Source organism: Anolis sagrei, chromosome 2 (genome assembly GCF_037176765.1).
Source record: "Anolis sagrei isolate rAnoSag1 chromosome 2, rAnoSag1.mat, whole genome shotgun sequence".
Lineage (NCBI taxonomy): Eukaryota > Metazoa > Chordata > Lepidosauria > Squamata > Dactyloidae > Anolis > Anolis sagrei.
The window spans coordinates 276,843,805-276,867,273 of NC_090022.1; the positions used below are offsets into that span (position 1 = coordinate 276,843,805).

At 40.2% G+C, this 23,469-nt stretch overlaps 1 protein-coding gene across 1 annotated transcript in view; it reads left to right on the forward strand.

Annotated features, from left to right (window-relative positions):
- The window catches only part of OXCT1 (3-oxoacid CoA-transferase 1), a 92,535-nt gene that overhangs the window by 56,144 nt on the left and 12,922 nt on the right, over positions 1–23,469 (forward strand). Inside the window, exons 9-14 of the mRNA XM_060761437.2 lie at positions 3,856–3,970; positions 4,086–4,180; positions 4,325–4,373; positions 5,506–5,578; positions 6,372–6,447; positions 19,494–19,583. Coding sequence (XP_060617420.2) covers positions 3,856–3,970; positions 4,086–4,180; positions 4,325–4,373; positions 5,506–5,578; positions 6,372–6,447; positions 19,494–19,583 — 498 coding nt within the window. The remainder of the gene's footprint in view (positions 1–3,855; positions 3,971–4,085; positions 4,181–4,324; positions 4,374–5,505; positions 5,579–6,371; positions 6,448–19,493; positions 19,584–23,469) is intronic.

The following is a 23,469-nucleotide window of genomic DNA, read 5'->3' on the forward strand; positions in this document are numbered from 1 at the left end:
CTTGTTTCAAGTCAAGCCTTGGTTTTGGATTCAGGTATTCTGGAAGTTTCAATATTCCTGTTTTTGTATTCATGTTCAAGCTTTTGCTAAGTATATCTTTTGCTTGAGAACTTAAGCTGTTCTTGTGATTTTGGCTATTCCTGGACAGTATTACCTTTGAATCTGTGTTAGACATTTGGATACTTGTTGAATTATCACTTATTGCTAAACCTGTTTGGATTATACATCCTTTTCTTCATTCCTGATTTTTTTCTATAGTTTTAATGTGTGTGTGTGTGTTTTACAATAAACTGTTTGCTTCTGTTTTGGACTGATGCGTGGTGTTTCCAAGCCTAGAGTGCAACAGGAGGCATGGATATTTTTAATAATTATAGTATGAATGCTGTCTAGGAGCCATTGACTTCTGGTGTTTTATGCAGGACTGACTTGACTTCTATGGAGAAAGGTGAAGGAACTTATTTTTCTTTCTCTTTTGTTCTATTCTCTTCTGGTTTGACAGATAAAACAGTGATTTAGTCAATTAAGAAATAAGTTTTGTGTGGGAGGAGGTATTCCAAAGATGTTTTTAAACCATACGTTCTAAATTGATTTTTTAAAAACAGAAGCTGCTGTCAGTGGCCCAGACTTCATATCTGTAGCTTTGCTTATCGGACCATTTCAGAACCCAATTATTTTTCCAAGCCAAGTCCCCTTCAAACTGAAAACGAGTTAGTTTGCACTGGCCTCCTTGTGAATCAATCTACATGGATGCCGGTAGAGGCGCTCTCTCTGGAAGAAGATAAATGCAGCAGCATTGTGAAGTGTTAATAATGGCAGTGCTATCAGACCTTTCTATCGATGAGTGAATCATTTCTTTAGCTCACTTTCACACTGAGCTTAGAAGGTTTCTTATCTGTCCTGTTGCTGCTGCAATTCATTGTTATGCTTGTGCTCAATGCTAGCAAAATTTATCCTGGGTGTTGGTTTTCAAAGAATATGGTGTGTGTTAATCTTCTGATCTACAATTTGAAATTAGACTTCTTAAAACCAGTGCTCCCTTGAGTAAGGCAGAAGAATGGGAAACTATTCGATGTCAAAGAAGCAGATGCTGGCATTTTTCTTGACACTGAAGCTTCTGGGGAGACTTTGTGCCTGCTCCTGCTGCTTTGACAGAGGTACTACTGTAGCTCAGAAATAACCTGATGACACTACAGGGAAAACAGGATCAGGCAGAAGACTTTTAGCTCAAAGGCTAGGTATGCAGCAATGCATTTTGGCTCACTACTAAAATTTGTGCTTTGGTTCCAGATTTATGTTGTTGTTTCTGTTTGAAGAGGATCTAGTGAACAGATCCCATGGTACACATCTACATTAATCTCAATTGTTCTAGATCAGGGAGTTACAAAATCATGAGGAGTAGGTTAGGAACAAGAAGCTATACCCAACTTCTGTGGCAGGGTGGAGTCTGAAAGGTGGATGGTCCCCTTAAGGCCAGATTTAAAAGGCTGAAGCATATATCAGCTTATGTGTCATTATTTCCATGAAACACACTACAGATAGATTTGTTTGAGGTAGGGTGGATATGCTGCTCATATCCACCCTATTGAAGCCCCCGGTGGCGCAGTGGGTTAAACCCCTGTGCCGGCAGGACTGAAGACCGGCAGGTTCGAATCCCGGGAGAGGTGGATGAGCTCCCTCTATCAACTCCAGCTCCTCATGGGGGAACATGAGAGAAGCCTCCCACAAGGATGATAAAAACATCGACTCATCTGGGCATCCCCTGGGCAATGTCCTTGCAGACGGCCAGTTCTCTCACACCAGAAGCGACTTGCAGTTTCTCAAGTCGCTCCTGACACGACAAAATAAATAAATAAATCCACCCTATTGATATTTTAACTTTTATTTATTTTATTTACTTTATTTTATATCCTGCCCACTCTCCTGCTAATAATCGACAATTCGATGTTGTTCAAACATGAACAGTTAACTTAAAAATACAAAAGCATCATATATGCACAAATTAAAAACACAAATACATAATAAAACAGTATTAAAATCCATAATATTTTAAACCAGCTCCAATTCATTGCTGTAGTCACAATCCATTGCCTTTTCACACAGTCCATCAGTTGTCTGGAAGGCTTCCTTCCAGAGAAAGGTTTTTATTTGTTTTCTGAAGCACAACTGGGACGGAGCCATTCTGATGTCTTTAAGGAGGAAATTCCAGAGCTGTGGAGCCACTGTCAAGAAGGTCCTCTCTCTTGTTTCCACCAGTTGTACCTGAGACAGGGGTGGGACTGAGAGTAGGGCTGTTCCAGCAGATCTTAATACTTGTACAAGCTCATATCAAACAAGACGAAGCGGATTTTTAGCTTAATTAGCTGTGTGTTAGTAAGATGTATGTTATAGTCCTATCCTATTGTAACTGTTGTCTTCATGTTCTATGTTCTGTACACCGCCACGAGTCGCCTTCGGGCTGAGAGTGGCGGTCAACAAATGCAAATAATAAATAAATAAATAATAATAAATATCGGTAGAGGTTGGGCCTGATAGGTTAGATAATTTGGTAAGATAGCTTGGACCTGAACTGTTCATGGCTTTAAAGATTAAAACTCATGTTGGTAAGGAAGGGTATGTTCTTCTTGGATCTTTAGATATGAAACCAGAGTCGCCCTTGGGGGCTGAGAATTGCGGTATATAAGCGCAGTAAATAAATAAATAAATAAATAAATATTAAGGACATGTTTTGTAAAAATTGGTGATTGAGAAGCATCTTTGTTGGACTGATCTTGTGTAAGAAGATAAACAAAGTTCAGCTAAGGAGTGTGCTGGGCACACTGACTTTAAGCTAGTCTAATCAGAACACAATTGGTGATCCTGCTTAGATGGGCTGCCATCCAGTGTGATGGTGCTGTAATGGGAGGACATAGATGTAGATATCTAGTGCTCAACTTAGCTGAATGGCCTCCCAAACTCAACATTGACTCAAACCGCATTGAGTCACCTAATTTAGGTTGAGAAACGCGGTATAGAAATAAAGCAAATAAATAATAATAAATAATAAACATGGCAACCTTGCCATATTGTGAAGTATACTCACCCATGTTATCTTCCAAAGAAAGGGAGACTTGTAGGACTTCTAAAACTGCCATCCTAACTACTGTGTTGAACTCAAACTCCTCCCAGAACATTGAAAATTACTAAGAACTACCAAACATTCCCAGGCATTCTGTCTATGTTTCTGAGCTGGATGAGGTATACATTTGGTATAACTGCCAGGCCATCAAATGCTAATCAAGGTGGTCAGTTGAAACATTCACACCTAGCTCCAACAGACAAGAGTCCTTTGTCCCACCCTGGTCATTCCTCAGATATATAAACCCATTTTCCTAGTTCCAACAGACATCACTACCTCTGAGGATGCTTGCCATAGATGCAGGCAAAATATCAGGAGAAAGTGCTTCTAGAACATGGCCATATAGCCCGAAAAAACCTACAACAACCCATTTGGTATAAGCTTGATCCTGTTCTTCTCTATCCTCTTGTGGGCCTTTCTACTAGTATATCTGTTAATGCATGTTCTTCTAGCAAAAGAAGTTTGTAGCCAATTCTTTGTTACCCAGTGCAACTTTGAGGTAAGATTGCACTGTAAATCCAGAGTCTGAAATTATTTCAAGACATTATCAGCATTGTGTTTAATGTAAACCAGTCCAAACTGTCTTAACCATATTTCTTTCTGTTTTCATGGGTCTAAGGCCTAACTTGGTTGTAAAGATATATCAGTCTAGGAGCTATGATTGTGAATCCTAAAATCCTCCATGCAAGAGTGGCATTAACATGGCAGTTTTGGTTCTGTTTGCTTTTTTTTTTAAATAGCGATTATCTCTCAGGAAACCTGAAGACGCACAGAGCAAGCAGAAGAAAGGTGGTGATAACGTCAGAGAGAGAATCATCAGGCGAGCAGCTCTTGAATTTGAGGATGGCATGTATGGTATCCTTTGGTTCTGCTGGATGTTTATGAGTTTTGTTTCCTCATCATTGAAGGTACAAGTGAATGACTAAAAATGTTGAAAAGGATTTATTGTACCTTGACTAATTTACTTCAGCTAACCTTGGCATTGGCATTCCACTGCTTGCCAGCAACTTCATTAGTCCAGACATAACGGTTCACCTGCAGAGTGAAAATGGAGTCCTTGGCCTGGTAAGAATAGACTATTGACGTCATAACACAAACTCCTCTAATACAGGGATAAAGGGGCAAATGCAGAAAGGGAATGAACATTTATGGAAGATACTGTTAAATGTTTCATTGGAAGGTTTATCCTCTGTGTTTTTATTAATCTAGGGACCTTATCCAACTGAAAAAGACGTTGACCCCGACCTCATCAATGCAGGTAAACCACACAACTGACATTTTTTCTAAGGCAGCATTTCTCAACCTGGGGGTCGATATCAAGGGTCTGGAGAACAAGTCCTATGAGGAGCATAGTGTTTAGATCAATAGGAGCATAATGTCTAGATATAGGAAAGTAATGCTACCCCTCTATTCCGCTTTGGTTAGACCACATCTGGAATATTGTGTCCAATTCTGGGCACCACAATTCAAGAGAGATATTGACAAGCTGGAATGTGTCCAGAGGAGGGCGACTAAAATGATCAAGGGTCTGGAGAACAAGCCCTATGAGGAGCGGCTTAAAAAGCTGGGCATGTTTAGCCTGAAGAAGAGAAGGCTGAGAGGAGACATGATAGCCATGTATAAATATGTAAGAGGAAGTCATAGGGAGGAGGGAGCAAGCTTGTTTTCTGCTGCCCTGGAGTCTAGGACATGGAACAATGGCTTTAAACTACAAGAAAGGAGATTCCATCTGAACATGAGGAAGAACTTCCTGACTGTGAGAGCCATTTAGCAGTGGAACTCTCTTTCCTGGAGTGTGGTGGAGGCTCCTTCTTTGGAAACTTTTAAACAGAGGGTGGGTGGCCATCTGTCAGGGGTGATTTGAATGCAATACTCCTGCTTCTTGGCAGGGGGTTGGACTGGATGGCCCATGAGGTCTCTTCCAACTCTGTGATTCTAACAGGACGACACTGGTGATTCTAACAGGTTGCGAGAGGGTTTCAGAGGGGTCACCAAAGACCATCAGAAAACATATATTTCTGGTGATCTTAGGAACCCCTTTGTCAAAGAAGGCTGAAAATTTCTCTGCCTGTCCTTCTCTTTCTGTTTGGAAACAGAATCCTTCCACCAAATGCCCTCCTCCACTCTGATTGGCTGACCTCTCAGCCAGCCTCTCAGCCAAGGGGAGCGCTGTATTAAGGGGTTGCGGCATTAGGAAGGGTGATAAACACTGCTCTAAGGACATCTGTTTTCATGTTTCATTGGAATCCTTTCCAGATGGTTTTCCCCAGCAAATAAAACAGACACTTTTCAAAACTGTGCACTTCAGGCATACTGTTTTTTTTACCCAGTCCTCTGTTGCTCCCCCCCCCCTTGCCTTTTGCAAACTTAACACTGAGTTTCTTCTACAGGGAAAGAAACAGTCACTGTGCTTCCAGGAGCTGCCTACTTCTCAAGCGATGAATCTTTTGCAATGATTCGAGGGTAAATAATGAAAGGCCTCATTTGCTAAATGTCAAGATTGCACACCCAGCTGATGGCTAAACTTATTAGTACTCTGTCCTAAAGTGACTCCCTGTCAGACTCCTACAAAACAGTCATGCAGTTAGTAGCTGCTGGCCAATGGGTCCCAGTAGATTTAGCAACTGGATATAGTCAGCTGGAATTAAGAGTTGTCAGTCTGGCTCCTGCTGGTAGGAATGCTTCACATTTTTCAGGGATGGGCATCACATGGCTCATGGGCCTCATGTGAATTGTAGTTTTATAGAGCAAATAGTGCTGGTGCCTCACTGAACAACAAATCCCAAGACTCCATAGCATTGAGCCATAACAATAAAAGTGTAGAGAGGAGGAATTGTTGGAGGCTACAGACAATGCCGTTGCTGTTGCCCGTTTTTGGTCAAAAAATATTTAGCTACCTGCGTGCCTTCTATTCTTATCAGTTTTATATAATTTATGCAATGCAATGCGAAATAAATAAAACCTTGGGCAAGTCATTCTTTGTCCATCTTAGAGGAAGACAGTCGCAAACCCCCTCTGAATAAATCTTGCCAAGGAAACGCTATGACTGGACCACCATAAATCAGAGTTAGCTTGAAGACACAACAGCAACCAACGGAAGTGAAGTTCTTTGTCCTTGCTGATGCTACAGTGAGACTGAATAGCTGCTGCTGTTGATTATTCAGAGGCATATAATATAAAACTGATTAATATGTTTGAATCCTTATTGTGGCTGTTCTTCCAAATTTGTTAAATTCCTGGTGTATTATTTTAACAGGGGGCACGTTGACCTGACTATGCTTGGAGCTATGCAGGTGTCTAAATATGGTGATCTAGCCAACTGGATGATTCCTGTAAGTACATTGAAAGGGTTTAATATTTTTCATTTTTTATTACTGCATTTAATTTGAACAGATTGTAAATTTCTTTGGAAAATTTGCCTAAGGAAACAAAACAAAAATGTAACACTGGATATCTACAGGATTCAGGTAGATATGGTTATTTTTGGATGTGTGCACATTTCAGTTTTAAACCCATCTTTTTTCACAGTTTGTTTGGTAGTGGTCACTGTATTTTCTTTTTATATTGTCACTGAGGATCTTCTTTTAAACATCTACCTGGAGTTCTTGAACTATTTCCAGAGCCAGGTGTTCTGGTGATTTATTTACAGCATTTATATTCCACCCTTCTCACCTCAAAGGGGACTCAAGGTGGATAACAGAATACATATATGTCAAACATTCAGTGCAATTAAACAGATAGGCATTCTGTATATATGGGCATTTTCCTAACTTTGGCGTCCTGGAGGTTGTGCTTGATTCTGGCCACAGGGGGTGCTGTTGCTCCATCCTCGATGTCGAAGAGCCCTTGATCACAGACTTCCTTCTTTCCTTTGATTGCTGGCATTTTCTGGTATTTCCTTTTTGTGGTGTCCAAAAATACCTCCCTGCTTAAGCAGTACCTAATTTATCTACTTGCAGCTGTTTTCAAACTGCTTAGGTTGACAATGAGCAGGGCCGATGGTCAGGCACTCACCCTGACCCAGGCTTCAAACTGCCAACCTTTCATTTGGTAAGATTTTTTACAGCTGGTGATTAACCAGCTGTACTAAAGACCGGCCCAAACAAAACATTTTCCTTGTGCAATCAAGGAAAGATTTTGTGTAAGACAAAGTTCTCACTCATTTTCCTTTAAATACAGTCAGGTAAAATAGTAAGTTGGAAGCAAGCCTTTCAACCAAGTGGGTGGTGTGCAGCTTTCCAAATGGTGCCAGACTGCAACTCCCATCATTTTTTACACTTGCCTATGATGACTAAGGATCATAGTACTTGTGGTTCAATAGCTCATTCTACCTATCGCTGCTTTAATATTCATTTGGGGGAAGCTGGTGATTCCAGATATTCTTGGACTCCAGGTATCTTCCAGCCTCAGCCAACTTGTCCAGTGTTGAGGTATAGGGGAGCTGTATTCCATCAATATCTGGAGGGCAATGGGTTTTCTTCCCTTGCTGCTTACCTCAAAAGTAGAAAGAAAATACTTGCTAACGAAAATACTTGCTAACATGGCAACCTTTACTCTGTATAAAGAATTATTCCATTCCAGCACACAGACACACAATTGGGGGAATGCTTCCTGAGACGGAGTTCTCACTCATTTTCATTTAAATATGGTTTATCATCTAAAGCCATTCATCCACCAACTGAAGTGGTGCTTCAATACTTTGCTTCAATACTTACTATTCTGATTATTCTCAGAAAAAAATATCCAACATTTAACAGCCATATTGGCAGAAGCCTCAAATATAACTGGGAGGAGAAATTCAATCAATTTCCAAAGATAAATACATTTCTAGCAAGAAAGAAAAAAGAAAGTAGGGAGAGAAGACTTTCAAAATCCATCTGACAGTTTTCTTCTTGCAAGAATTTCCTCTTATTATTACTGTGTAAGACTGGAGTTCAAAGTCAATTCACTTCCCACTGTGAACCTGCAACCTGTTATGTTCCAGTGTCAGCAGTAAGCCTTTTCATGCATCCTCATCTGACAGCAATTTAGCGATCTGGGAAAAATGGTCTACTGTACCCGTAAGGTTTGTTGAAGGAAAAGTAAAGCAAACTGAATATTTGAGCCCTCTCTGTTTTTCTTGTTATCCAAGAATTTTCTTTGTTAGACTAAAAATCTCAACTTATGTCTATATAAAGGTGCCCAAACTTTAAGATCAGCAATTGAAGCCTTCCCTACAGCCTTCCAAACTTCCCTATAGTTTGGATATACAGTTGATGTAATCTATAGTAAGTGTTCAGGGGATATAGAAGCTATCAGGAAGGCAACATATTTTAGATTCCTACATGTTTTAGAGACGTACAAGAGATGGAGCACCATGATGCCAATGGGGATCCCTATATGTCCACAATTTGGTGATTATCATTAAATTAGTAAAAGTAAAAGTTTTCCCCAACATTAAGTCTAGTTGTGTCCGACTGTGAGGGTTGGTGCTCATCTCCGTTTCTAAGCTGAAGAGCCGACATTGTCTGTAGACACCTCCAAGGTCATGTGGCCAGCATGACTGCAAGAAGCGCTGTTACCTTCGCACAGAAGCGGTACCTATTGATCTATTCACATTTGCATATTTTCAAACTGCTAGGTTGGCGGAAGCTGGGCCTAACAGCGGGAGCTCACCCTACTTCCCAGGTTCGAACTGCCAACCTTTCGGTCAGCAAGTTCAGCAGCTCAGTGGTTTAACCTGCTGCACCACCAGGGGGCCCATCTTCAAATTAAGGACCAATAAATCATCCCCTATGATCTTCAAATGAAACAGAATGTCGTATACCAGAGTAGGAACACATCACACACAATCACAGGCTGAACGGACTGACCTACAACACAGAACAGGATTGGGTAACACCAAGTTATTTTTGCTATACTTAAAAAAATAATCAGAGATGACAAAAAATCTTTGATTTTGTTTCCAGATTTGTGGGTCTCTGTGCATGTAATTACAACCATTGTAATATGTACAATGGTTGCTTCAGCTCTTTGTGGCATGCCTTAGAATACAGTCCTGTGAACAAAGTGTCTGAGAATAAATCCTACTCAACACAGCATTACTTGCTTCTCAGGAGGTATAAAATTGCATTACAAGTTCATAACAAAGTGTTCTCCATATGTTGTTGAACAGCAGCACCCTGCCTCTCTATACAACATAGCCAATGGAAAGGAGCAATTGGAGTTGTAATCCAACAATTCCAGAGCTCTACAGGATTCCTGCCTTGTGATAATAATCTTCCTGGACTGACTTCCTTGTGCACAGTGGGACTGCTTTGGTTAATTCTTTCAAACAGAAAGGAAAAGGCCAACCATTTTGCTACACGTGCTTTGGAAGAGATCAGCTTCATGTTCTCAAAGCAGTTTGTGCATCTTAATGAGTTCTCTGGATTGGGACAGCGGACCAAAACCTGGCATTGGAGGTTGGCACAACTTAAAAAGGCTCCCCACTGAATCCATCTCCATCCAACTGAATCATTGGCACTCTTTTGTCCAGCATTGCAAGCCACCATTTTACGGTCCACACAAAGCCTTTATGGCTTCAGTTTAGCAACCTCAGGGTCCTCGAGGGAAATAAAATGGTGCGTACCAACAGCCCAATTTTCTTCCTGGATTATATGTATCTCCCATGCCCCCTTACCTTGAGGGAAGGAAAATGAGCACCATAATTATGCATTGGGACACTCGCCACATCTGATTCTGGCAACACTATAGACTTGGTTTCAGTTACTTTTCCAAACTCTGCCTCGGAGAAAGTGAATGGATGAGCAAAGGAGGCATATTGGAATGCCGAGTGGAAAACTTCCAGGCTTAAGATGACCTTTTTATTCTTAAACAGGAAAGAAGTCTTGCCTGGTATTCTGTATTGCAGTAAGGGATTTGTAACCAGGAGTTACAGGCCTGTAACGCCACTGAATTCATTAATATTCCTAGCCAGCAGACCTCTAGCTATCAGTTGTAAGGGGAAAAGAGATTTGTTCAGTTGCTGACCAGGACACAAGAAGAATGGCATTATAGCCCCTTCCCACCAATGAACAAAGCTGTTACAATCAAACATGTACTCCTGTTAGCGTCATACTTTTGCTCACTCCTGTGTTGTCTAAATATCATGTTTAGAAAAGCAGTGCATTAAGTCTGTTGCAACAGGTCCATTTTTTCCTAGAATTGCTGCATGGAAATGTACGTATCACAATGAGTTATATCACCTTTCTGGGAAAAAATAAATAAAACGGTGCTGGGTGGTGGGGAGACAAAGCATTGAAATTGATATTGCAGTTTCTTTGATTAATGCTGCTTTTATATTGGTAAAATAGCCCCAAGCCATTGACGATCATGCTTCCAGAGCAGAGGGGTAGGAAGTAGAAGAGAGATTAAAAGTGATGGATGAAGTCTCCTAAGGATTTATGAATATTAATACCATAAATACTGGTGTGAAGGATACGATACAACAGCAAATAAACTACTGAATTGGGGACAAATGCCCTGAAGCAAATTGTTGATGAAGCCTAAAGAATAAATCTGGGAAACCTTAGCATATGAATATATAGAAACTGGCTGAAAACTTTTTTAATCTGCTCTCTCTTGTATTCAGAAATGGTGCTGATGAAATGGTTGTGCTTGGTAGCTGTTTATCCTGAGCAAAATCTTATTACTGAAGCTATTTTATATAGAGTTGGACCATCAGCGTGTCTGCTCTTGACAGGAGCTCTCCAAGGACTGAGCTTTTCTAGCCTTAGCTGTATTAATCTTTAAAGTGCTCTTTTTAAAAAAGGGCTTCAAACTTCCTAATCTCATTTACCATCATAGCAGCTCATGAGGTAGTGAATATTGTGAAGGGGAAAATCTCTTTCTCATGGTTCTTTCACTTAAGAAATGGTAGATTCTATTATTTCAGGGTAAATAAAAATCTCTGTAAGTAAGAGGACTGAGAGCTCATATGCGAATCCCTCTGTGTATCAAGGTTGGAATAGGACATATACATTGGTTCCCAAATGAAGCTCTACAGGGGTAATTCTCAACCTGTGGATCCCCAGGTGTTTTGGCCTACAACTCCCAGAAATCTCAGCCAGTTTACCATCTGTTAGGATTTCTGGGAGTTGAAGGCCAAAATATCTGGGGATCCAAAGGTTGAGAACCACTGCTCTACAAAAATACGGTATATTCACCAAGGAAACCTAAGGGAATTAATCTTTTCTTCCAGTTCACCTCGGAAATACCAGAGTACTGCAAAGAGGAAGTATCCTATATAATCATGTATAAGTCAACCTCATGTTTAAATCAAGAATGGATTTTCGGGCCAAAATGATAACTTGAGTATCGTTCTGCAAAATAGGGAAAACACCAGTGCTACATCAGGGACCAGTCTTACTTTCTTTCCATAGCGTTGGAAATGCATGCTTCTGAACCACTTTATGTATCTAGAGTTGAAGTAGCACATCCTTGCTTAGGCATGGGTTCTCTGGGAGTGACTTTGGATAATTCACAATTTCTCATCCTGAGAGGAAGAAGGCACATAACAACAGTGGAAGGACAGCCCTATTATTTATGTATGGCTCATATTTTCATGCTTCTGTCCAAAGCTGTTTTGAAAAGTCACCCCTCAATGTTTTATTTGTAGATGCCCCCCAAATTCTTTCTCTCTCTGTGTGTGGGGGGGGGGGGGGTTGTTGCTATGCCTCTATCCCTCCTGGGCACCTTTAGGCTCTGTAGAGGCCTTTTTAAAACAAAGGGACGTATGCTGTTTTGAATTCTGTGTACTTGGAGCAGGAGCTGCCAGATGTACAAGCTGGGTTTAGAAAAGGCAGAGGAGCGAGACATCAAGTTGCCAGTATTCGCTGGATAATGGAGGAAGGTAGGGAGTTTAAGAAAAACAGCCTTTGACTGTGTGGATCATAATAAATTGTGGCAAGTTCTTGGTGGTATGAGGATACCAAGTCACCTTGTCTGTTTCCTGAGGAATCTGTATAAGGACCAAGTAGCAACAGTAAGAACAGACCACGGAACAACAGACTGGTTCAGGATTGGGAAAGGAGTACGGCAGGGCTGTATCCTCTTACCCTACCTATTCGACTTGTATGCAGAACATATCATGCAACGTGCAAGGCTTGACAAATCCATGGCTGGAGTTAAAATTGCTGGAAGAAACATTAACAGCCTTAGATATGCAGATGCTACCACTTGGATGGCTGAAAGCGAGGAGGAACTTGTAACCAAGCTTTATAACTAAGGTGAAAGAAGAAAGTGCAAAAACTGGGTTGCAGTTAAATATTAAAAAAAATAAGATTATGGCAATCAGACTGATTGATAACTGGCAAATAGAGGGAGAAAGCGTGTAGGGAGTGACAGACTTTGTATTTCTAGGTGCAAAGATCCCTGCAGTTGCAGACTGCAGCCAGGAAATCAGAAGACATTTACGTCTTGGGAGGAGAGCAACGACCAATCTCGATAAAATAGTGAAGAGTAGAGACAGCACACAACCAACAAAGAACCACATAGTTAAAGCAATGGTATTCCCTATAGCAGTGATTCCCAAAGTGGGTGTTACCGCCCCCTGGTGGGTGCTGCAGCGATCCAGGGGTGGGGATGGTAATTGCCACAGGTGCATTTGGGGGTGATGAATAACTGCAAGGGGGCGGTGAAAGCATAAAAGAAAGAAGAGAAGATTTAGAAAAAATGATTTCCAGGGGGTAGGCCAAATAAGTTTGGGAACCACTGCCCTATAGTAACTTATAGGTGCGAGTGCTGGGCCATAAGGAAGGCTGAGTGAAGGAAGATAGACACTTTTGAACTGTGGTGTTGGAGGAAAATTCTGAGAGTGCCATGGACCACGAGAAGATCAAACCAGTCCATTCTCCAGGAAATAATGCCCGACTGACACTGGAGGGAAGGATATTAGAGGCAAAGATGAAATACTTTGACCACATACTGAGAAGACAGGAAAGTTTAGAGAAGATAATGATGCTGGGGGAAATGGAAGGAAAAGGGAAGAAAGGCGGACCAAGAGCAAGATGGATGGATGGTTCCCTGAATTGACTGGCTTGACCTTGAAGGAGCTGGGGGTAGTGATGGCTGACAGGGAGCTCTGGCGTGGACTGGTTCATGAGGTCATGAAGAGTCAGGAGCAATTGAACAAATAAACAACCAAACAAAAATACTTTGTGTTTTCTAGAAAGACCTTTCCTTGGCCTAAAATAGTCAGAAGGCACCTGAATTTGGCAGAATCCTCCAATCAAACATCTGTCTATTTGTATAGTCGACTAAAGATGATCCTGGGGGTCTAAATGTTTGCCCCGTCTTTCTCTGGGGATGAGGGGAAGTTGATAATAGTCCACAAAGCCCTACACTAGAAAGATCTTTTTCACGGATAGCTTCAAAGGTTCCACTGGGTTCTTTGATGTCGTTTTATGTAAATGAGGCTAACACGATTATTTCTTTGAACATTGCTTCTTAGTGTGAGGTTTTATCTTATAATATAGGCTATGAAAAGATCAACAAGAAGAATTTATTTGTACACAGAGATGGTCCCTCCTGTATTCTTTCCTGGGTTTTTGGCATCAACCCATCATCTGCCCACATTGCATTACATGTGGGCAGAGGCGAGCATCATGTGGCTTGTTTGAAGTTTCACAATACCTGCAGCAGATACTACCTTTAACAGATGTAATTAAAACTGTTCTCTACAAACTTACAAATTGGAAAGTAAATATTTCGACTCATACCTTTGCTTTTAAACATCCCTTTCCCCCACAAGTACACAGGTGGTAGAAATGTCAAAGCAAAAATGCCACGTTCATGTTTACAAGTGCATTTTAATTCTTTGGCTTCTGACACCTGTGTTTATTTGGCATTATGTGTTTGCGTCTGCAAATAAAGGCAGATTTAAATCTTCAAAAGCTTTGGAAAGAAGGGTGGAGATATGAAAATATAGTTACCGAGCCAGCTGTCAGTCGTAATTGACATTTTTACTGTGATTATCTTCAGATTAGCATACATAGATGTCTGCCCATTGTGTTTCAATAATTTTTAAACAGCTGTTTTATTATTTCTACTTCAGGAAAAAGCATCATTATAATAATTGGTTGAATTGTTGGATAACATTCCTTAAAGCAGTGGTTCTCAATGTTCCTAATGCCGCGACCCCTTAATACAGTTCCTCATGTTGTGGTGACCCCCAGCCATTAAATTTTTTTCATTGCTACTTCATAATTGTAATTTTGCTACTGTTATGAATTGTTATGTAAACATCTGATATGCAGGATATATTGGAGTGTTATGGGAAGATTGATTTTGTCATTTGGAAGTTGTAGTTGCTGGGATTTATAGTTCACCTACATTCAAAGAGCATTCTGAACTCTACTAACGATGGAATTGGACCAAACTTGGCACACAGAACTCCCATGACCAACAGAAAATACTGGAAGGGTTTGGAGGGCATTGACCTTGAGTTTGGGAGTTGTAGTTTGCCTACACCCAGAGAGCAGTGTGGATTCAAACAAAGATGGATCTGGATCAAACTTGGCACGAATATTCAATATGCCCAAATGTGAACACTGATGAAGTTTGAGGAAAATAGACCTTGACATTTGGGAGTTGTAGCTGCTGGGATTTATAGTTCACCTACAACCAAAGAGTATTCAGAAGCCCACCAACGATAGAATTAGGCCAAACTTCCCACACAGAACTCCCATGACCAAAAGAGAATACTGTCTGTGATGGTCTTTGGCGACCCTTCTGACACCCCCTCGCGACCTCTCCAGGGGTCCCGACCCCCAGGTTGAGAACCATGCCTTAAAGGGAACTCTTTTTCCTTTTGTGCATTTTCATTCCCGTTTCTCCTTATCTTATCTAGTTTTCAGAGATAGAAGTACACTGACAGTAATTTTGTAATTTTCCCTTTTTGCTGCTAGTAGTAAATAGGAGAAAAATTGACAGAAAAACTATTTCAGTGCAATTTGTCCATGGTTCTGTCCAGTCATGGATTTCTACAACTGATGGAATGGAAAACAAACTCCTGGAATAGTATGAGAATTTCCACCTCTTATCTTTCTATCTAGTTTAAGCTATAGCAGTTGGTATTAAAGTTATTTAAGAAAAATGGTACTGAAAATGTTCTGTGTGAAATATGTCCACCGAGGGAACAAGATAAATTGGTCAGGGTCTCTGTGCAGTTAGTAATTGACAACTTTAATGATTTATAAAACTCCAGAAATAACAACCTTTGCACACTTTTTGTGTCAGTATTTAAGTCTTCCAGAGTTCTTTCAGCAAAGGCAGTGTGTGAATAGAATCTCACTTTACATTTTTGGGTAATTTTTGTACGTTATAAAACCTGCTCTGTTTAATCACTATCACATTTTTGAACAGTGAGGTCAACCGCTGCTGACAATACTTGGGGTCTGCAGAGACCACTAGGGTTTGCTTCCAACCTTTTTGGGAGTGTTAGTTTGTATAAGTACCCTATATAAAAGTAAAAGTAAAGGTTTTCCCTTGACATTATGTCTAGTCATGTCTGACTCTGGGGCTGGTGCTAATCTCCATTTCTAAGCCGAGGGGTCAGCGTTGTCCGTAGATGCCTACAAGGTCAGGTGGCCGGCATGACTGCACAGAACACTATTTCCTTCCCGCAGAAGCAGTACCTATTGATCTACCCACATTTGCATGTTTTCAAACTGCTAGGTTGTCAGAAGCTGGTCCTAAAAGCGGGAGCTCACCCCGCTCCCCAGATTTGAACCGGCAACCTTTTGGTCAGCAAATTCAGCAACTCAGCGGTTTAACCCTCTGTGCCACCAGGGGCTCCTGAGTACTCTATATACTTATGTGTAATCTTAGAAATTTTACTCTTAAAATCAACCCAAAAAACATGGATCAACTTGCTCATGAATGTTTTTATTTCATGCAGGATCTTTTTTGACTATTAATGTACCATTTAAACAGTGGTGAAAAGCTATGTTTAAAGTTGCACGACAAGGCAAAAAAAAGTTAACTACAAAGTGTTTCAAGATGGAAAGGAAAGTAGAGGATTAGTCATATAACTGAAATTGCCTGTTTGGCTTGGATCTTAAAGAAAGGTTTTTAAGGTGTTAAGGCCGCCTGCAGATTTGTCAAAAGGAATATAAAATTAAATCAAGAGTGTATTTAATAATAGAGGGATATAGTTGCTAATGGTTTTCTTACGTATATGGTTATTGGAAAGATTTAAAAGGGATATAAAGATCTGTAGAGGATGTTGAAATTAGGGTTGTGAGATTGGATCTAGGACAGGGCTCTTGTGACTTTAATCCTTTAAGAGGTCATTGAGTAAGATACAGTACAGGTAGTCCCCAAGTTATGAGTAAGATAGGTTCTATAGGTTTGTTCTTAAGTTGAATTTGTTTGTTAGTTGGAACAAATACGGTACATTTTTAAGTATAACTACTCTCTCTCTGTATGTGTGTGTGTGTGTATCAATCAATCAATCATAGGGAAGAGCTAACACCTCTGTGGTGTTTGTTTTTCTGTCTGCCCCTCTGTTCAAAAGATTTCACCTCACTTTCTGTACCTGTGATAATTGGATTTTGAAAAATGTGGCTTCTAGTGGAAACAAGGATTGGTGATAAAGCTTCAGTAGAGACAACTTTTCCCCATGACAACTCTTTCAGGAGTGAATTTTCCTTCTGAGGGGTAGATTTCCCTTACTTCCTGTTGTATTATCCCAATTCTTAACCACGAGTCACTTGTAAGTCGGATGTTTGTAACTGCCTGTACTGTAGAATTCTGTTAAGTAGAATGAAGGTTATCTTTCCTCAATTTTCAGACCCCAATGTTCACCTATAGGCATCTTCTCCCAATATAGCTGTTGTCTTTCTGAAAGAGAGCAAGAAGGTGGATAATATGCCAGGGCTTCCATTTTTCACCAGCAAGATGAGTCATTGGGTTGGGATGGATGCAGTTGAAAACTGAGCTTCCAAAGCAAGGGAAGAAGATACATACCACTTGAGAGGGAGCCTTATGGCATTTTGCTCTGCTTGAAAATCTATTAAGCCTTAAAGTACAGTAGCTAATCACTAATCCAGTTTGCCAACCCTACTTGAAATAAACTCATAAAACTATAATTTTCTAATGTCAACAACTCCTGAAATGGCACTGTTCCACACATCTGCTTCTAATGCTTGTCCTGGAGAACTGGACAATGTCACACAACAAGCCTTGCGTTTACATAGGTTGTGTACGTGGAATAAGAAGTGTTTTGGATTTTTTTTAATTGTTAGAATATTGACCTAGATCATGAGATACCTTGCAGATGGCACCCAGGTCTAAACATGACATTAATATGTTTCGTATATACCTTATACACATAGCCTGTAGATATTTGATACGCAACATTTTTCATAATTGTGCACATGAAACAAAGCCTGTGTACATTGAATCATCTGAAAGCAAAGATGTCACTTTAGGCATGTGCGATTGAAAAAACAATGTTTCAAAAGTCATTACAAAATCAGGGGGTGCTGGCATTTCATTTCTAAAGTGTTTCTAAAGCATCGTTAGCAAAACTTTTGTTAATATAACGAGAGTAACAAAATTTTGTTACTTTTTACTTATAGTAATTGCTCAAGTGGAGAAATTTCAGGGGCTTCTTTCTCGCTCATATTTACAACTATTGGGGTGAAACTTGCTACAATGGTAGAGTAGAACACATTTACCACTGCTGGCCCACCAAGATTCAGAACGTTCAACTTATTTATTTATTTATTTATTTATTTACTGCGCTTATCCATGGAGTTTTGGGGAAATTTCAAAGTTTTTATAAACAGCATTAAAAAAAAACTGCAAGAGCTATCTCCTTGAATTTTCTGTACAATGACACAAGATGACAGGGGATTATTCCCCCCAACTTTCAGAAATATTCATATATCTACTGATTTAAGGGATTTTTTAAACGTTTTAACAAAAACTGTTTTTTTTTTTTAAAGCCACAACAGCTATCTCATTGAATGTCTCCCATATTAACCAATATAACTTCAATTTAGGGATTCCTTCTTAGCCCAGCACAGAGATTTACTTACCAGAAGTATCAGTCAGTACTCCTCTTTGCACAGTCAACAGTTACTCTGGCTGGCTTCTGCTGTGGACAAATCTCTCCCCTATCCTGATTGGGTTTTTTGATGCTGAGCAGAATTCTGGGAAATGTAGTTTAGGGCAGGGCCTTTTGAATTCTCTGGCTTAGGGCTCTTTGCCTTCCCAAAGCACATTTCCCAGAATCCTGTGCTTTCTTAGTCTCTTTCCCAGTGAACTCTGCTTTCTCCCTGCTGCTTCTCTCTCCTAATGGTGAGAGATCATTGATTTAAAGAGGAAAGGCAGCCCTTTTGGCTTTGCTTTGCTTCCTTGCATTGTAAATCTTAGGAGGCTTCCAAGATTTACAAAATGCAAACAAAAAAGTATTGGTTAAGTTTTGATTCTTAAATTTTTGGCATGGGCCATGCCGAAATGTCAGATATTGCAGTGTAAGTACAAATTTGATACGACTTACGATGACTAATGAAAAAAATCGCACAACCCTAGTCACTCTCTCACCCCCCCCTCCCCCGGACAATGTTGGATTTGGAAATATTTCAGATTTTGGAGTTGTGTACATTCGATTTATATCAAGGAAACCATGTGGCTGATTGGAGCAGAAGTCTAAAGCAGTGTGATATTTCTACAACATGAGCTATGACTCCATTATTCAGTAAAATAAATATTTATTATTATTAATGATATATATGAGAACTGATTTCCATTTATTTATTTTATTTTATGTCTTCTGTGTTGTGATATGTGTAGAATATTCAAACCATAATAAATAGAAGTACATCCTAGAAATGGCATTTAGAATAGGATAAAATCAGTAATAAATGTCTAAGTGTTTAGGACTATCATCTGTGTTGTTGAGAACATCAAGACCTTGCTCTGGTATCACTAGCCTTGAATGAAAAAAGTAGATTGATTCAAACTCTAACTTTCAGATGTAGACTTGTTTGCTCCCCAAAGAACTGGCTATGTAGATTCTTTCTAAGAGTTTAGCCCATCGCCCACTTGAATCCAGAGAATGACAGCTTAGATGTGGCCTATGTTTGGCCTATCAGCCTTGTTTTTCCTGTAAGTTAATTGCATCAGTTGTGAGAATCATTCAGGGGAAGGCGTAAAGCACTTTGGGTACTTGAAAACATAAATACAGGGTGAAACATCAGCAATACAATTAGCCATATAGCGTCTGCTTGTTTAATTTTGTCTTTGTGCAGGTTTGGTGTTGATCTGTTTTACAGAATTCAGAAAGCAAAGGTGAGAGCCTCAGCATTCCTGTTTAAGCCATGCTTGCTTTTCAAATTTCTGTTCCCAGGGTAAGATGGTAAAAGGAATGGGTGGCGCCATGGATCTGGTGTCCAGTTCAAGAACTAAAGTGGTTGTCACCATGGAACACGCAGCTAAGGTAAATATACAGATTTATTATCTTCTCAGTTTCTTTGTGGACTAGATATAATATGACAAAGGAAGGCTTCAGCTTGCATAACACGAATTACACTATGTAACACACTCTTTTGTATCTGGGTTATAAATGTCATTTGCTAATTGGTTCTATCATAAAACATAGAAAAGTTTATTAAACCGCAGCACATTTTGCTATATTTTTTCAATGACTATCTCCTAGAGTCTCAACCAATTCAACACATTTTGTGTCAGCCACAAAAACAAAGTTTCTGGAGTATAATGACTACTTTCAGGTACTTCCTGCAAATTTAAACAGGAAATAACACTTTCAAACCAGGAACAGATTTCTTTTTCAAATTTTATTGCATACTGTTATTGTTTGCACTCCACATCCTTGTTCCCTTTCATATTTGTTTCCTGCAGAGAGGGGCAAGATCTGGCTCCATTCTGGTGCATGTGTCTCAATATGTGCGTTCCTGTTGTTAGTTTCTTTCGGCTTGCCCTCATGTTTGTGTCTGTATATTTTGCCATGCTGCTTCCTGTCTGGGATCAACATCCCTTGTCTCTGTTCAGCGAGCCAGTCCCTTTGGCATTTCAAAATCTCGTCTTCATCTCAGCTTTTCTGTAGCTTATGATCTGCTATTGAATGTCCTCTGATCCCCAGAAGAAAAGACCACTGTTTGGTAGTTCTTCAGAACGGAAAGCCATTTCAGTCTGTTTGAGCAGAACAACAAAGAGTCTTGTGGCACCTTTTAAGATTAACACATTTCTTGAGCTTTGGTGGATTAGTCCTCCTCCACATACACAGCTTCAGGAATTTCATAATCAAGCTTCACGCACATTGTTGTGGGCAGATCAAAGTGAAAGTGAATGCAGAAAATGAAAATTATATTGTTTATATTGTTGACCGTAAACAGTCAATAAATTGTTATTTTTCTGCATTCAGTTTCAGTCTGATTTCAACCACAGTAACGTATGCTGATATATACTGAAGCCTTTGGGTATGGGGAGTCCATGACTTTAATCCATAGGAGATTTTATTTATTTATTTATTTCACAGTTTTCTATACCGAGCTTCTCAACCTCATTGAGGGACTCAGCCCGGTTTCCAGCCATAAAAACATATACACTCATTAAAATATCATATATCACAATTACAAAAACAACTTTAAAAACACTATATATAAAACTACAGTGGTCAGTCGTCCTATTAAGATGGATCTACCTCAACTTCCATCCAGGGTCCTATGGTGTTGTCTCATTCATCGAAGGCCTGACTCCACAGCCACGTCTTCACCCGTTTCCTAAATGTTAGGATGGATGGGGCGGTTCTGGCCTCCAGAAGGAGAGAGTTCCAGAGTCGCGGGGCCACCACCGAGAAGGCCCTGTCCCTCGTCCCCACCAGGCGCACTTGCGAGGCCGGTGGGACCGAGAGCAGGGCCTCTCCAGATGATCTTAATAATCTTGATGGTTCGTAGGGGAGAATACGTTCGGAGAGGTAAACAGATGATGCTAAAATACATGTTAAACTTCGTTGTTCTGATGGCAGTAGATCTACTTAACTGCTAAAAAACCAAAGATTTTTCTCTATGTTTAAAATAACTGATTCATGCATCACGTCATGATAGCAGTCTAGAAAAAATGGCAACTCCTAAATTCATCGCCCAGAATGGATGTTTTCAATGTAGGCCCGAATACAAACTAACTCCAAGATTATCTGCATATTGTGGGGGGTATATGTTGCAGATCCAGGTCTACTAAGTTGCCTATTTAATTTACTATTCATTAACCACTAGCACTTTTTATAAGCAATATATGCCTCATCTCCACAGTTCATGGGGAAGGAAGTTTATTAGATGTGATACTCCAGAAGACAGGAACAGAATTCAAACAATCTTAACAGATTAGAGAGATGATTGGCCAAAACTAACATAATGAAGTTCAACAGTGAGAAATGCAAGATACTCCACTTAGGCAGGAAAAATGAAATGTAAAGATACCAGGACAGGGAACGCCTGGTTTGACAGCAGCACATGTGAAAAAGTTCTTGGGGTCCTTGTGGACAGGAAGGTGAACATGAGCCAAGAATGTGATGTGGCAGCAAAAAAGGCCAATGGGATTTTGGCCTGTATAAATATGAGTAGAGTGTCTAGATTCAAGGAAGTCATGCTTTGGTCAGACCACACCTCGAATCACAGTGTGTCCAGTTCTGGGCACCACGATTGAGGGGAGATGTTGACAAGCTGAAATGTGTCCAGAGAACAGCGACTAAGAACAGCGATCAAGGGTTTGGAGAACAAGTTCTAAGAGGGGTGGCTTCAAGAGCTGGGCATGTTTAACCTGCAGAAGAGAATGCTGAGAGGAGACATGATGCCATGTATAAATATGTGAGGGGAAGTCATAAAGAGGAGGGAGCAAGCTTCTTTTCTGCTGCCCTGGGGACTAGGATGCAGAAAAATGGCTTCAAACTACAGGAAAAGAGATTCCACCTGAACATAAGGAAGAACTTCCTGACTGTGAGAGCTGTTCAGCAGTGGAACTGTCTGCCCCAGAGTGTGGTGGAGGCTCCTTCTTTGGAGGCTTTTAAACAGAGGCCAGATGACCATCTGTCAGGGGTGCTTTGAATGCAATCTTCCTGCTTCTTGGCAGGGGGTTGGACTGGATGGCCCATGAGGTCTCTTCCAACTCTATGATTCTATGTTTCTGTGATGGCATGCCTGGAAAGCCCTTTCCTGTAACCCATGGACAGTTCCTCAACAATAATAAATAACTATGCTAGCTGTCAAAGTTGAAGTGGTTCAGAGACAAATAAATGGCGAGGTTTTTGAGAGCCCTGTAGCATACATTCTTTTCTAGTATTGAAATAAAGCATTTCATCTCTTGGACCCAGCGAAGTCGGGATGCATCTTTTAGGGGATGGATAGGATTTCAAGGAACGCTGTGCCTTTTTCTCCATAAGGTTTGTCTCCATTGCAAGATTCATTTGGCTGATCTCTTTATTCTTTGCAGACAGTTTGCGATGCTTCGGTTGGCTGGCTTCTTCATTCTTCCAGTCCTATGACTTTCTGAAAATAGGCTTTAACCACAGCCGTAATAATAATCATTTGACAGTAGGATAATCTTTAAGATGCAGTGTTTTGCATTGCTGATGCTATGGCGGCTGTGCTGAAAACCTTCTCTTTTCCCAATTCTAGATATTTTAATCTCTATAGGATGCAGAGAAGAGGTATTACATGACCTTAAAAGTATATCTGATGGACTTGTGGAAACTCTGTTTTAAAAATAGCACAGATAAGTGCCAGGAACAGAATTTGGAAGGTCCTTGAATTCAGCATTGTCACAGGCCCTTCAGTGATTTTTTAACTTAATGCCAGCCAGTGTCGCTAATGGAGGGACCTGTCCTGAAAAGAGATGTTGATATGAGCAGGTATAAATTGGGGAAAAGCAGTTGTTCCCTACAGCAAAGGAAAGGGGAAGAGAACACTTTAAGCTGCTCAGGTTCTTGTTTTTAAAGAGAAGGTACATGGTGTTCCATCAGTGAAATGCAGGTTCAACTCCTATGAAATTTAGAGAATTCATCATTGATTGATGTTAGTAGGCAGCGTTTTCCAGGTTACCTCTTGAAATATATAAATGTTAATGAAAAATGTAGAGGGGAAAATGTTACTAAAGCAATTATTTGCTGTCAAGAGACCTAAAAATAGTTTTTCGGCCATTTTAAAGATGCCTTTCTGTTCTGCATTGTCTTTTCGGTCCATGCAGACAGATCCAGAGATTATAATCATTGGAAGTTTTACTGCAAAATGATTTTAAAACAAATATGGTTTTAACATCCATATGGACTGTGCAAATGTGAACATACTCTCAGATATCAATTTGCTTATGTT